This window comes from Pipistrellus kuhlii, unplaced genomic scaffold (assembly GCF_014108245.1).
Source record: "Pipistrellus kuhlii isolate mPipKuh1 unplaced genomic scaffold, mPipKuh1.p scaffold_m20_p_2, whole genome shotgun sequence".
NCBI lineage: Eukaryota > Metazoa > Chordata > Mammalia > Chiroptera > Vespertilionidae > Pipistrellus > Pipistrellus kuhlii.
The window spans coordinates 94447380-94462034 of NW_023425515.1; the positions used below are offsets into that span (position 1 = coordinate 94447380).

Sequence of the window (14655 nt, forward strand, 5' to 3'; positions counted from 1 at the left end):
CTGAGGAGTTTCTGTTGAGAAATCAGTTGCTAGTATGACGGGGATTCCCTTGTAGGTAACTTTCTGTCACTCTATGGCAACTTTTAAGATTCTTACTTTGTCATTGGTGTTTACCAATTTAATTATAATGTGCCTTGGCATCAGTCTTTTGGGGTTCATTTTGCTTGGGACTCTGTGAGCTTCTTGGATTTGTGTGGGTTTTTTCTTCCCTATATCAGGAAAGTTTTATGTCATTATTTCTTCAAACAGATTTTCTATTCACTGCTGTTTCCTCTCCTTCTGGAACTCCTATTATGTGGATGTTGTTTTGTTTTGTGTTGTCCCAAAGTTCCCTTAGGCTCTCCTCCTGCTTTTTAATTTTTTTTTTCTAGAAGCTGCTCTACTTGGGTATTTTTCCCCCCGCCTTGTCTCCTAGCTATCTTATGCGGTCCTCTGCTTCTTCTCATCTATTCTACTTATATAATCAGCTCTTTTTTGATCATAATAAAACGTCTAAGTTTTTCTCCTCCTTCCAACTACCCCATCTGAAACCAATATTTCAATTCTCTTACCGAAACCTCTCCCATCTGTTCTTCTTTCTCTTCTCATTGCTATTGCCCTGCCCAAATTCAGTTCTTCATTATCGTTACCTGAGCCACTTCAATAGTTTATCTATGTTCAATCCAACCTCCATAATAGACACTATTAATTTTCCTAAAACAATTCTCTGACCACATCACTTTCTTTGGTCACAACCTTAAAAAGTCCTTAGTTTAATTTTCAAAGCCTGAATTACTCACTACACAACACTTTGGAAATTTAAAAGACTAGCTACCTCCTCAATTTTCATTTAGGAAACACACAATAACATTTCTTATTACACCAGAGAGTGGGGGAAGAAGGGAGCACCCACACTAGGAGTCGGCATCAAATCTCCAGGTGGGTCTTGTGCTGTTTCAAATATATTCTAGCACATGCTGGAGATTCTAATACCACCACTCAGTTGAAAAAAAATAAATAAAAAAAAATAAAAAATTACTATCCTTTAAAAAAAAAAAAAACTTAATTAACAGTATAATATATTATTGGTTGCTCCTGCAAAACTGTATAACATACTCTTTGTTTATAGTCTTCCCTCCATAATGCCCTTCTCTTCCAATCTCAATCTGTCAAATTCTAAGTAGCTCTCGGGCCACACTTTAAACATAAAAAACTTGCCCTTATGACTTAGCCCAAGTAATTTCTCTCCTCCCAGTGTCTACCACCTTCATGAAGTCTTAAGATATTTTTCACAAATCTCATAGTGTTTGTGCTCTGGTTATCTCTGGCCCCCTCTATTTTGTTGCTTTAGAAAGCAGATGGTATACTTTATTCATATTTGCTCAATCAGAAGGCACAAATGTAAGTGCCTTGCACATAATCTAAGCTTAAAAAAAAAAAAAAAAAAAGGAAATAAAACCAAAAGCATCACTTATAGTTGAAATAAAAGGAAATGAGGTCAAAGTCCTGCTCAGGACCCCAGTTTAGATGCCAGCAAACCAGGATAAGGCAACTCAAAAGACACCTGCCACCAATTAGCAACATGACCTTGACCAATCTCTACCTCTGGACTACTTCCCCATCTGCACCAATTAAAAGTACAATCAGTGTTTCTGGCCCCTTAATAGTTATAATCATTATGGAATAATTCAACTCATACAGAAAAGATATAGTAGCACTGAAAAAAAAAATTAGAACTAGAAATCTAGAGATACCCTGAAAGGCTCCACTGACTTTTCATTAGAATTCCCTATAAAAATCTTCCTCATGAAGAACCTCTTCTTTCTTACAAAGATCCCCATCCAGTCTCAGAAAATTAAAAAAGGCAAAACCAGAACACTTCTACTAAAAAGGCAGATATGGGCTATCAAAAGGCAAATATATATATTAATTTTCAGAGCTACATATTGATTCACTCAATTCTTACTTAGGTTTGGAAAGCACCTCAAGAATTTACAAAAAATAAGTGACTCAAAGCCCAACAACTATAACATACCTTGTGATGACATGCAAAAATTGTGGCGTGAGTACTGCTTGTTGAGACTTCTCAGGATATTGGTAAACTGACATTAATTCAACCGATTTGACCACTAGGTAGAGGTAGCCCACATGAGGCAATGAGAAAAAACAAAAGAGACTCAGCAACTTCTTTTCCTGAGACAAATTTTTTCTCTCAGAAGTAAGAGAATCTGTATGAAAAAGAAAAAACAAACAAACAATAAAACCAGCAAATAAAGGGAAGCAATATTTTTACTTTTCTAGGCAAAAAAAAAATCTATTAGTAGAAAACGAAGAGCTTTTTAGGAGAAATTGCTCTTTATAGAAGAATGCCAGTAAGAAATTAAAAAGGAGTGATATAATTAGAGTGTCACCATGTTGTAACTCCTAATAAATGAACAGAGCTAGGTAATAATCATTAATGGCTATTAATATTACAAAAAGAGTCAACCAGATTCTATGTACCTTTCAACAGAACTCAACAGTACTTGTGTAAAATAATAAAATGATGATGATGATGATGATCAAGACTAAGTATAGACTAGCACTGTCAACAGAAATGTATAATTTAAAGTTTCCCAGAAATCACATTTACAAAAGTAAAAGCAGGCAAAATGCATTTAATATGTCATATTAACCAATATAATCAAAACATTATCATTTCAACAAGCAATCAACAAAAATATAATGAAGTATTTTATATTCTTTTCTTTTTTTGTAATAAGTCTTGAAGATCTAGTGTAAATTTTATACTTACAGAATATTTCAATTTAGACTCATGACATTTCAAGTGTTCAATAGCAACATGTCACTAATGGCTACATAATGAAAAGTGTACCTTTAGATAGAACTACCAAGCCAATTGTGGCTCAGTGGTTGAGGATGGGCCCATAAACCAGGAGAACATGGTTTGACTCCTGGTCAGGACACATGTCCCAGTGGCGGGCTTGATCCCCAGTAGGAGGTGTGTAGGAGGTGGACTGATCAATATTTCTCTCATCAACGCTTCTATCACTCTACCCCTCTTCCTTCCTCTCTCTAAAATCAATTAAAAAAAAAAATTTAAAAAGATAGAACTACCAAATCACAGGGAAATACAGGAAAATGTTTAATGACACTGTGGGGAGTTAACTAGCAAAATTAAGATTGTGGGAAACTACAGTTATCAGTCCAGTTTCTTGCTAAATAAATTGCAAAGAAATAAAAAGAGGAAGGAAGGGACAGCCTACATATTAAAAGAGACTTTATCTCTAGCTGGTTTGTCTCAGTGGATAGAGTATCGGCCCTCAGACTGAAGGATCCCGGGTGTGATTCTGGTCAAAGGCATATTACCTGTTTGCTGGCTCATTCCCCCAACTCCCTTCAGGCGTGTGAGGGAAGCAACCAATCGAGGCAGCCAATAGATGTGTCTTTCTCATATCAATGTTTCTCTCGATCTCTGTCTGTCTCCTCCCTTCTACTCTCTCTAAAAATCAGTGGAAAAATATCCTCAGGTGAGGTTTAACAACAACAACAAAAAGAGTGGAAGACAAGAAATTTTAAAGACATAACAACCAATTGTGATATGTGAAACAAACAAATGAATCTGATCCAAACAAATGAATTAAAGAAAAAAATTTTAGACAATTAGAGAAATCTAAACACTGACTGGATATTTGATGATAGCAATGAAATTTTTAAAATGTGAAATGGGCCTGGTTAGTGTGGTTCAGTAGCTGAACTTAGATCCATAAACCAGGAGGTCACAGTTCAATTCTTGGTCAAGCACATGTCCAGATTGCTGATTGAATCCTCAATGGAGGATATACAAGAAGCAGCCAATCAATTTGATTTTTTCTTATCATTGATGTTTCAATCTCTTTCTCCCTTCTCTGCTACCTCTAAAAATCAATAAATATCAGGCAAAACTAGAACACTTACACTAAAAAGGCAAGATATGAGCCATCAAAAGGCAAATACACTAAAAAAAAATGTGAAATGGTATTTTGGGTTTGTTTAAATCAAAGAATCCCTTTCTTTTAGAAATACAAGCTGAAATATTTATGGATGGAATGGTATAAACTCTAGAATTTTCATCAAAATAATCTGGCAAGGAGTATTCACAAAACAATACTATTGAAGTTGTGTGATGGGTTCATTGTACTATTTTCTCTATAACTATGTGCTTGAAATTTTTCATAATCAAATGTTTGTTTTTTTTAAGTTGGCTCTGGTTGATACTCTTCAAAGACACTCATTAATAACAGAAGAAAGTCCAAATCTGCATTCTCCAAAATTGGCCCAAAACAACATGTCCATTTATTTCTAACTCCTTTCCTACACACATCTGTGCTCTAGTCAGACAGAATAGCTCATTAATCTCCAAATACTTTTGTACCTTGTACATGTTGGTTCCTCTTATGTAATATCTCACTAAAATCTCCATTTCTTAAAAGTTCTACTCATCCTTTAAGGCCCAGCTCAAATATGTACTACCCTTCCATTTGCCTCTTAAACATTCATCACATACCTACTAAATGCCACTGTTTGCGGTTTAGGGAATACAATAGTGCACAAGACAAGCTAACAGCATTCATTCTAGTAATGGGGACTGGAGTAGAGACTAAACAAACTGGGTAGTATGTGGAGATAGAATAGTTTAAATTGAGAGTTCAGGGAAGTCCTCTGTGGTTAGGCGACACTTGAGCTGTGAGGCATGCAAGATTTTGGGAAAGTACAACATCAGCCCTTGAAGACTAAGTAACAAAGCCTTCCACAAGAGAGCACTTGGCCTATCTGAGGATGAGAGAAAGGCCATATGGATGATAACAGTAAGCAGGGTAAAAGGGACAAGGTAAGCACAGAATCAGGATCATGTAGAAATATGGGTTTTTATCCCAAGTGCTATGGGAAGCCACTGAATAGAGTTTACCCACTAACATGGCTATGGGCCATGTCTTGTCTCCAGCCTGGGCTCCCAACCCCCTCTTCTTTGCTTGACTCTCCATGGTCTTGCTTCTCTCAGTTCCTCAAACAAGATTTGCCCTCCACCACACCTTTGCCACTTCTTCTGCATCATATCCCCAAATCAGCACCATTTCACTCTAGAGATCTCTTTCTCAAGAAGCCTTCTTTGACCACTAGATGAGGTTAGGATTTTTTGTTATAGGCTTTCAAGACAGGTTTTGTTTTGTTCCCCTCCTTCCCCACCCCACCGCCAACAGAGCGTTCATTTCAGCATGTTTTTTGTGTGTGTGATTATTTGACTAATAATCATCTATCTCCCCCATGAGACCATAAGCTCCATGAGTGTGAATACTTTGCCTAATTTTGCTTATTATTAGTTCCCTAGAGTTCAGCACCATGTCCAGCATAGTATTCAATAAATGTTTACTAAAACAAATAAAAAAATAAATGAAGGTATAAACATATTTAATCAGAACAATATTTATACCTTTCTCTAGGCAACATCTAAAAATGTTAAACAGGAGAGAAACCAAGATGGTGGAATAGGTAAGTACCTAAACTGCTGCCTTGCACAACAATTTCAAAACTACAACTAAAAGACAAAATGGACATCATCCAGAACCACAGGAAGGCTGGCTGAGTGGAAATTCTACAACTAGAAGGAAGAAAAGCACACTGAGACTCAGAAGAGCTGCAGAAAGCCGAGGTAAGGAGACGTGAGCACGGAGAGGACTGGGGCCTGAGTACGCAGCTGGCTTTCTCTAGCAGGAAGGAGACAAAAGCTCCCAATTGCTCTGAACTCCAGTTCTGGGTGAGACTTTGGGAACCCAGCCTCATTCAGGGGGAATCTGGACTATAAGGAAAAGAGAAAAGCACACTAAGACTCAGGGAAGCTGTAAAAGGGAGAGGTCCGGGGGCACATGCACACAGAGAGTGTGAGGCTGAGTGTGAGGCTGGCTTTCTCAAGTGGGAACAAGACAAAAGCTCCCGATTGCGCTGAACTCCAGTTCCGGGCAAGACTCTGGGGACCCAAACTCATTTGGGAAAAACTGGACTGTCTGGCAGCGGGTGAAACTCGAGGGCGGCTTTCTCTCAGAGGTGCTTGCAGCAATTACTGAGGCACACTGAGACCCAGGGGCCTCATAGGGCAGGGCTGACAGGAAAACAAGACTGTTTGCTCAGCCCTGAGACTCCGCCCCACCTAAGCTCAACAGAGGCTTTTGCAATTTTGTAAGTCTTGTTTCATAAGGGTGTCTCCAGCACAGCAATTCTCCCAGTATAGACAATCCTCACAGCCAATTGGTCTGAAGGTCAACTCCTCCCATTTATACCAACAACAATCAAGACTTAACTACAACAATGCTGTATACACAATCCACAAAGGGGTGCACCAAGAGTGTCCACCTCAGATAAATGGGGAGGCCAAGCCACTGGTCCATGTAGGACACCTAGCATACAAAACTACCCTACCAACTCAGGGAAGCAGCAAAAATGCAGAGACAAAGAAACATATCACAAACTAAAGAAATGGAGGAAAACAAATGAATGGAGATAGAGTTCAAAACCAGTTATAAGGTTTTTCAAGAATTTCCTAGAAAAGGCCAATAAATTTAGTGAGACCCTTGAGGATACGAGAGAGACCCTCAAGGATATGGAAAAGGACCAACTTGAAATTAAACATACACTGCATGAAATAAAAAATATTATACAGACACCCAACAGCAAACTAGAGGAATACAAGAATCAAGTCAAAGATTTGAAATACAAAGAAGCAAACATCACTCAACTGGAAAAGCTAAAAGAAAAAAAGAATCCAAAAATTTGAAGATAGTGTAAGAAGCCTCTGGGACAACTTCAAGTGTACCAACATCAGAATTATGGGGGTGCCAAAAGAAGAGAAAGAACAAGATACTAAAAACCTATTTAAAGAAATAATGACTAAAAACTTCCCCGACCTGGTGAAAGAAATAGACTTACAAGTCCAGGAAGCACACAGAACCCCGAACAAAAAGAATCCAAAGAGGACCACACCAAGACACAACATAATTGAAATGTCAAGAGCAAAAGACAAACAGAATCTTATAAGCAACAAGAGAAAAACAGTTAGTTACCTACAAGGGAGCACCATACAATTGTTAGCTGATTTCTCAACAGAAACTATGCAGGCCAGACAGGAATGGCAAGAAATATTCAAAGTGATGAGTAGCAAGAACCTACAACCAAGAGTACTCTACCCAGCCAAGCTGACAGAATTGAAGGGCAGATAAAGAGCTTCACAGATAAGAAAAAGCTAAAGGAGTGCATCACCACCAAAGCAGTATTATATGAAATGCTGAAAGGTATTCTCTATGAAGAGGAAGAAGAAAAAGGTAAAAAGAAAAATTATGAACAACAAATACACATCTATCGAAAAGTTTATCTAAAAATCAAGTGAATTAAAAATCTGATGTACAGAATAAACTGGTGAATATAATAGAATCAGGGTCATAAAAAGGGAGTGGACTGACAACTCTCAGGGGGAAAGGGGTGTCGGGGTATGGGAAGAATCTGGACAAAAATTGTACACCTATGAATGGGAAAAGTGAGGAGGAAGTAAAGGAAGAGGGTGGGATGGGAACCAGGCGGAGGGTAGCTATGGGGGGGAGAAAGAGGAACAACTGTAATAATCTGAACAATAAAGATTTACTAAATTTAAAAAAAAAAAAAAATTTAAAGCTACAGGAAGACTCAGTAGAAGAACCTAACCTATTACACACATTATTATTCCTCCGAGCAGTGACTTTTACCTCACTGCACTGTATCTCGATCATACTTACCTGTTTGGTAAATGGGTAGCAGCTGAAGTGAATGCAACTTAATGTCATCAGACAAGACATAGGACGAAATATCAGGAGCAAAACGTCTGTGAGTTTAAAAAGACATAGAGAGAGAGAGATCAAATTTCCATTTACTTTAAATAGGTAAACATATATTAAATGCTGGTAAATAAAAAACTTTCTAATACCTATAGAGCAGATGCTGAACATGGAAATATTTCATTTTTTCATCATCTAATCCCGTTGGCTCCAGTGTAACAGATACTCCAGACTGCTCACTATTTTTTCCAAGAAGTTCCATAGGCTTCTGGCAGATAACAAAATCATCTGACTCAAGTTGCAAATTTTCATTATTGGTGCCTTAAAAAATAATATTGAAGAAAAGAATTCAACAAATCCAAATGCTACTTGAATGAAATTACATTTCACAATATCTCCCATCAATTAAATAGACAAGGAGTAATGTTACTTATTTATATAAATACACACTTCATGTATTAACAAGGTACTATGTTTCTGAAGTCTTAACACTCGCTCATTTATTTCTCACAATAGCTGATCAATACAACAAGACTTATTATCATCCCCATTTTATACATGAGGAAACTATTGTAAAACCCAGTAATGGTATTCCAAACCCAAGCTCATTCAACTAATAAATATAAGAACTGGGACTACAAACTCCTCATCAAACAGTTGATCCATTATTTCTATTGACAAATATTAATGAAATGCTTTGCATGCTACAGAATAAAATCATAAACCCAATCCCATGTTTTAGGAATAACTCAATCTACACATAATGTGGCTTGGCAATATACAATATATGAAGCACTCATATCTTGTATGAATGCTTCAGAAATACACACACACACACACACACACACACACACACACACAAAAGAGTGCTTCAGAGATTGCCAGAAGTGAAGTTTACTCTATACCTAGGACAAGAAAGCAAAGTCATCATTTACCTTCTGCCTGTGTCATTGGACTGTTGGGCTCATGTGGATGGTGGTGAACACTCTCTCCATTTTTAGGGTTTGACTCCAGTTTTAGGATTAAGACTTCTAAGTCTGACATGACGGCCACATATCCAACACAGAAAGAAATTTCAATGGGAGTTATATTATGTATGTGTATAATTAAAGAACGTTCAAAGTCCAGTACTGGGAATTCTTCATTAATAATCTGATACTTCAGACTAAATAAGACTAACTTATTTGTGCAGCCAACAAGAAGGTCTCCTTTCACAGGACAACAGGAAATGCACAAGGGGGTCTCAGAAAGGGGCATTTCAACAATAGACATCTGGTCTCTGAAGGTTTCTTGAAAAGGTGCCTCCACATTATGTCCAACCATTCGAATGCACACTCGAGAATTTTCAGTCCTTTTACTTCTCCAGTTCACATAAGCACGTAGAAATGTAGTTTGGTTTTTCTCTTCAATTGCTACCAAATAGTCTCCTGAGAAGGAAATAAGATTATACTTAGAATTTGTAATTAGAAACAACCATTTACCTTGCATCAAGAAAAGGGCACATGCCTGGGTTGTGGGCTTGATTCCCAGGAGGGGGTATGCAGGAGGCATCCAAGTAATGATTCTCTCTCATCACTGATGTTTCAAACTCTCTCCCTCTCCTTTCCTCTCTGAAATCAGTAAAAATATTTTTTTTAAAAAGAAGGCAGAAATAATATACATCAAAATATGTTTTATGACTTAAAATTTCTCCCTAACACCCCCAAATCTTATCAAAGAAGAATAGCACCCAATTAGAGATTAAAAAAACAACACAATAAAGCTGAAAATGTTTACTGCTTGAGGACTGCAAAGCATTTACAGTAAATATAGGGTGGGACAAACATAGGTTTACAGTTGTGAGTACACAAAAGTTTATTCTAGTATTATTATTAATTACTAGAGGCCCAGTGCATGAAATTCGTGCATGGGTCCCCCCAGCCTGGTCCTGGCCTGCAAAGACGCCAGCATCCCTCACCTGGCCTCTAGCCAGAGGTTCCTCCCCTCCTTCCACACAGCCTCTGGGAAGATGCTTGCCCTGGGGCCACCTCAGGGCCCTGGCCCATGCTTCAGGCTTCCTTGTCTGGCTGTGCATCAGCTGCCATGGGAGCCTTGCCTCAGGAGTCGCCCCCTTGGGCGATACTACTTGCAAGTGTGTGTGTGGGAGCGGCCTTGGCAGCAGTGATTTGATGTCTGTAGCTTGCCTGTAGGACACACACCTCTTCCTCCCCCCGTCCCTGCAGTGTCATGCTGGTCCCGTCTGGACTGCTGGCATGGGGCATCCAGTCTGCGACTGGAGCTGCTGGGCTGCAGGTGTAGGACCTTGGCACCCACAAGGCTCTTTCAGCATCGCGACCCCACAGGCTCCTTCCCTCCTGCCGCATGGCCGGCCAGGGCGTGGACGCTGGCTCACGGCCCCAGAGGTCCCTTCTCTCCCACAGCACAGCCTTGGCTCCGATGCTGAGCTTGACTCAGTGTCCCGCTCCCAGTCCTCTGGCCTCTTCCATCCTTCGGAGGCCAAGGAGCGCATGCTGGGCTCTCATTGCCTGGGCGATGCCTCCAGCGGCTGCTATGAGCACCGCCATTTTTGCCATGGAGTGATAGCTAATTTACATGTTATTCTTTTATTATATAGGATTGTATTTTCCATATGAAGAACTGTAAACCTACTTTTTGCCCACCCCATATAAATGGCTGATATGAGATTCATTCTGTTTTTGATGGGGGATTTGCCTACAAAGGAAGACACTGGGTACTTAGAGCATAAATCTCCTCATGTCCAAGTTACTGTGAATGGGAGGAAAGAACACCAAAAGGTAAAAGCTGAGATATGGAAGACAAGTTACCTGGATATCGCATAGCTAGGAGTTAGCTATGTGTAGACTAATAAAAGCTGTACCCAGCAACTGAAGTTCAAGCAAGGACTGAAAGTTACCCTTGAGCTATAAAACCATGCTAATACATTCCACATGACTCCAGAACATCCTTTAAGACAGCAACCAGATTATAAAAACATCTTTGATTTCAAGGCCTCATTAATGAGGTTACCATCCTACTCACTGCCTATAGTGGCCAGTATGGCTCTAGGTTAGTGGTTCTCAATCCTGGGTAAATATTAGACTCACCCCAATGCTGGGCCACACCTCAAAAAACTGACACTGGTTTTCAAGTTTGTGGTCCAGGCATTGGTATTGTGGAATAAAAGAGGCCACGTGCTAACTTGACTAGCTCAGGAAAGTCCTGTGTGGCAACTTTGGAAACTCAAGAGACTTAAAGTAACCACAAAGAAAAAAATTTTTAAAAAATAAAGTAACCACAAAGGATGGTATGAAATTAAAACTTTAATTAAAAAGCAGTCGATGGTGCCGAAACCAGTTTGACTCAGTGGATAAAGCATCGGCCTGCGGATTGAAAGGTCCTGGGTTCGATTTCGGTCAAGGGCACATGTACGTTGGTTGCAGGCACAGTAGGGGGTATACAAGAGGCAGCTGATCGATGATTCTCTCTCATCGATGTTTCTAACTCTCTATCCCTCTCTCTTCCTCTCTGTAAAAAAATCAATAAAATATATTAAAAAAAAAAAAAAAGCAGTTGATGATGGGTAGTCATGTCCCAGGCCAATATCTTCCCTGGCAAAGATCAACTTCGATTTTTACTGAGCTTATTGTCTTTTTGCACCTAGATAACGTACTTGTGGAATGTCAGAGTAACTTGTAACTTCCCTTTTTCCAGACCCCTCAGAGCACAACCAATGTGCCAAGGCTCCAAGGTGGAGATCACAAACTCCCTCATTATTATTATCATTAATTGTTGACTGTTAACTATCCTGTACCCACCTATGTAAAAGAAACATGTGCCCTAGCAGGTTTGGCTCAGTGGATAGAGCATCGGCCTGTGAAATGAATGGTGGTCCTGGGTTCTATTCTGGTCAAGGGCACATGCTAGAGACTATGGGCTTGATCCCTAGTGGGGGCGTGCAGGAGGCAGCTGATCCATGATTCTCTCTCATCACTAATGTTTCTATCTCTCCCTCTCCCTTACACTCTGAAATCAATAAAAATATATTTTGAAAAAAATAAAAGCATGTGTCTATCATTTTAGCTTTTATCCAATCGCAGAGCTTTCCTCCTACCCCCCTTTTGCTTTCTCCTGACTCTCTAATCTATCACTAATGGATTTCATGTAACTGACTTTGTATGAAACAATGTGAAAAACCACCGTTATCTGGAGCATTATCTCAATACCTGAGATTCTGCTTCCCAGCAATTTTTGAGAGTTTGGCTCAAATAGACTCATAAAGTTCTTTACAGGTTTGAATGTTTATGTTAACAGTATTTTTTAAAGCTTCCTCCAGGTAATTTTTATGTACTAGTATCCCTAGAATCACCACTACTGACAGTCAAGAAAGTTTAAAGTTTACAAAATGCCTGCCACTTTCAATTCTAGAATAAAGGTCCATTTGGAAGAATGGGGCAAATAACTTAAACAGTGTATTGAGCTCACACTCTCATACACACAGTAAAGTAGAAACTGATGAGTTTGACACTCAGTAGAGCTCTTAAAGGTGAGAACTCCTGTGCCTAAAAGGTTGGGTGGGAAAAACTATCAATATTGTGAAATGATTGAAACTGATTTCATAAGAAATACCTAAATCAGAATCATCTGCTAAAAGAAAACTTAACAGATCTAAAAATGTTCAAACAGGTCCATGAATCATTGCAGGACCCTGTTAATATCTTCACTAGTCAAAAAGAAAAACTAATTACAGTGTAGTAAAGCAAAGACACCCAACATTTGGGGCTGTTTTTACAATTATAAATAATGGTGACAGTAAATATAAGGATAAAATGAACAGATATGGCAGCCTCACAGTTTTTTACTGATCCACAGAATCCCAATGCCTGGAAATCACTGATCTAGTGATTCAACTGTTTTGTTTTTGTTTTGATTTTAACAGAAACTGAGATCCAAAAGTTTCAATGAACTCACACCTGCAGACAGAAAAGGGACTAGATGCTCTGCACTTCATTAGTAACGGAAGTGGTTCCACTGTAATACTAATATTTACACCTTTATACCTCTCTGGAAAAGGAGGAATTGAATTCTAAGTGTATTTTTTAGACAGTTTTTTAAAATCCTGTGGTGAATCTTTTTGCAATCTGAAGTACCTGTTATTAAATGTTGGAGTTTTCTAAAATAGGGATATACACACCCACACAGTGCCCTGTTGGTACTCTTCACTTTTCTGGTGGAAAAATAACAGTGGATGCTGCTAAGCTGTTTGGAGGCAGAGGTGGGGTTGGGGATAGGGTAGGAGTGTGGGGATGGATGTGCGTTCTAAGAGGGGAGTTCTACGTATATATTTTAAAATCATCATATAATGTGTTTTCAAAAATCGACAGTGGCTATAGGTATAGGTGTAACAGGGCTTGCCATGAGTTGGCCTAATTGTTGAAGCTGGGAGTACCTGCGGACTCAGGTTACTATTCTCCCTGCCTTTGTATGTGTTTGAAATGTAGTATGTGTTTGTTATTTTTTGAAGTGTCCAGGTTTCTTACAGTGGGTGGAACTCAGTTACCCAACCACAGGCTTCTCTGACGAGAGCATAAGAGGAGGCGCAGTCAGCACCCGCGCCCTCTAAAAGCAGGCTCTCACCAGCCTTTGCCAGGACAACAGCAGAGCTCAGCGCATTTTCAGTCACCAGCCGCCCACCACGCAAGACCTTCCGGCAAGTTCCCGGAAGCACAAAGACCCCTTCCCTCCCGTGCCTGCCGCCGAACGCTCGGTCCGCTGAAGGAAGCCCCAAGGAGGGGCCCAGGCGCTCTGGCCCCTCGTTACTCACCGGCCTCGCTGTAGGCCAAGCGCAGCACCCGGCCCAGCGTGGAGAAGGCACACCTCGGCTGGCACAGCTCCTGTCCGGCCACCGCGAACGCCTCCACTTTGCAGCCCGCGGCCACGAACAGCGCGTCAGGGCCCCCGCCGCAGAACCGTTCGGGCTCCAGCTTGCAGGGCACCACCTGCTGCGACCCGAATGGGTGCAGATTATACAGCTGCACCATCCCAGCCACTGCTGCGGGCAGTCCGGGCGCCCGGAGACCCCGCGCCGGCTGTGGAGGCGGGACCAGGAGGCAGGACCACTTCCGTGGGCGACAGCGATCGCCCTGTCACGTGAACGCCAGCCGGCCGCCGCGGCTCCGCCTCTTAAAGTGCCGCTGCGGGGCGGGGCGGAGCTGGGGATGGAGGGTGGTCACGGCCGCCAGCCCGCCCTGCGAAGGCCGAGGGCCAAGGTGCAGCGCTGGTACCCAGCGGTTAGCAGGCGATGTGCCGCTGTAATTCCCTTCGTCTTTTCACGTTACCGCTTTGGGCCAGGAGAGATTTTAGGCCCTAGAATACGTTTTCACATCTGCTCTCATGAACTATTTCCTGCTTGCTTCAGGGCCATCACCGATGTCCCCCACCCCCAACTCCATCCCTAGCCTTGAGCCTCTGGAGTGCAGCGCTGCAATAACCGAAGTGCTGTGCACACAGCGCAACTCGCTGCTAAATAACAGGAGCTGTTCAGGAATACTTTAAATTCTAGAATGGTTTAGTTCCGTAGTTGGCAAACTGCTGCTCGCGAGCCAAGTGTGGCTCTTTGGCCCCTTGAGTGTGGCTCTTCCACAAAATACCACGGCCTGGGCGAGGCTATTTTGAAGAAGTTTAAGTTTAAAAAATGTGTCTCTCAGAAGAAATTTCAATCAATGTACTGTTGATATTTGGCTCTGTTGACTAATAAGTTTGCCAACCACTGGTTTAGTTGGAAAGAGCGTTGCTTAGAACATGCTTGGCAAAAACAAAAACAAAAAAGTTTGCTGAATGA

The 14655-nt window shown here is 40.7% G+C and overlaps 1 protein-coding gene across 9 annotated transcripts in view; it reads right to left on the reverse strand.

Moving 5' to 3' along the window:
* HPS3 (HPS3 biogenesis of lysosomal organelles complex 2 subunit 1) overlaps positions 1-13999 on the reverse strand; it is a 59908-nt gene extending 45909 nt beyond the window's left edge. The window contains exons 1-5 of one of the 9 annotated variants that reach the window (XR_006742110.1): positions 13639-13993; positions 8753-9244; positions 7967-8138; positions 7779-7864; positions 2015-2207 (exon numbers count right to left, since the gene is read on the reverse strand). Coding sequence is in view for 4 of the 9 variants with exons in the window: in XM_045584100.1 (XP_045440056.1) it covers positions 2015-2207; positions 7779-7864; positions 7967-8138; positions 8753-9244; positions 13639-13855 (1160 nt within the window). In the remaining 5 variants the exon portion in view is untranslated. Of the gene's footprint in view, positions 1-2014; positions 2208-7778; positions 7865-7966; positions 8139-8752; positions 9245-13638 lie in introns of all 9 variants that reach the window. The other 8 variants (XR_006742109.1, XR_006742113.1, XR_006742112.1 and 5 more) reach the window with 8 other exon arrangements.
* Positions 14000-14655: the final 656 nt, after the last annotated feature.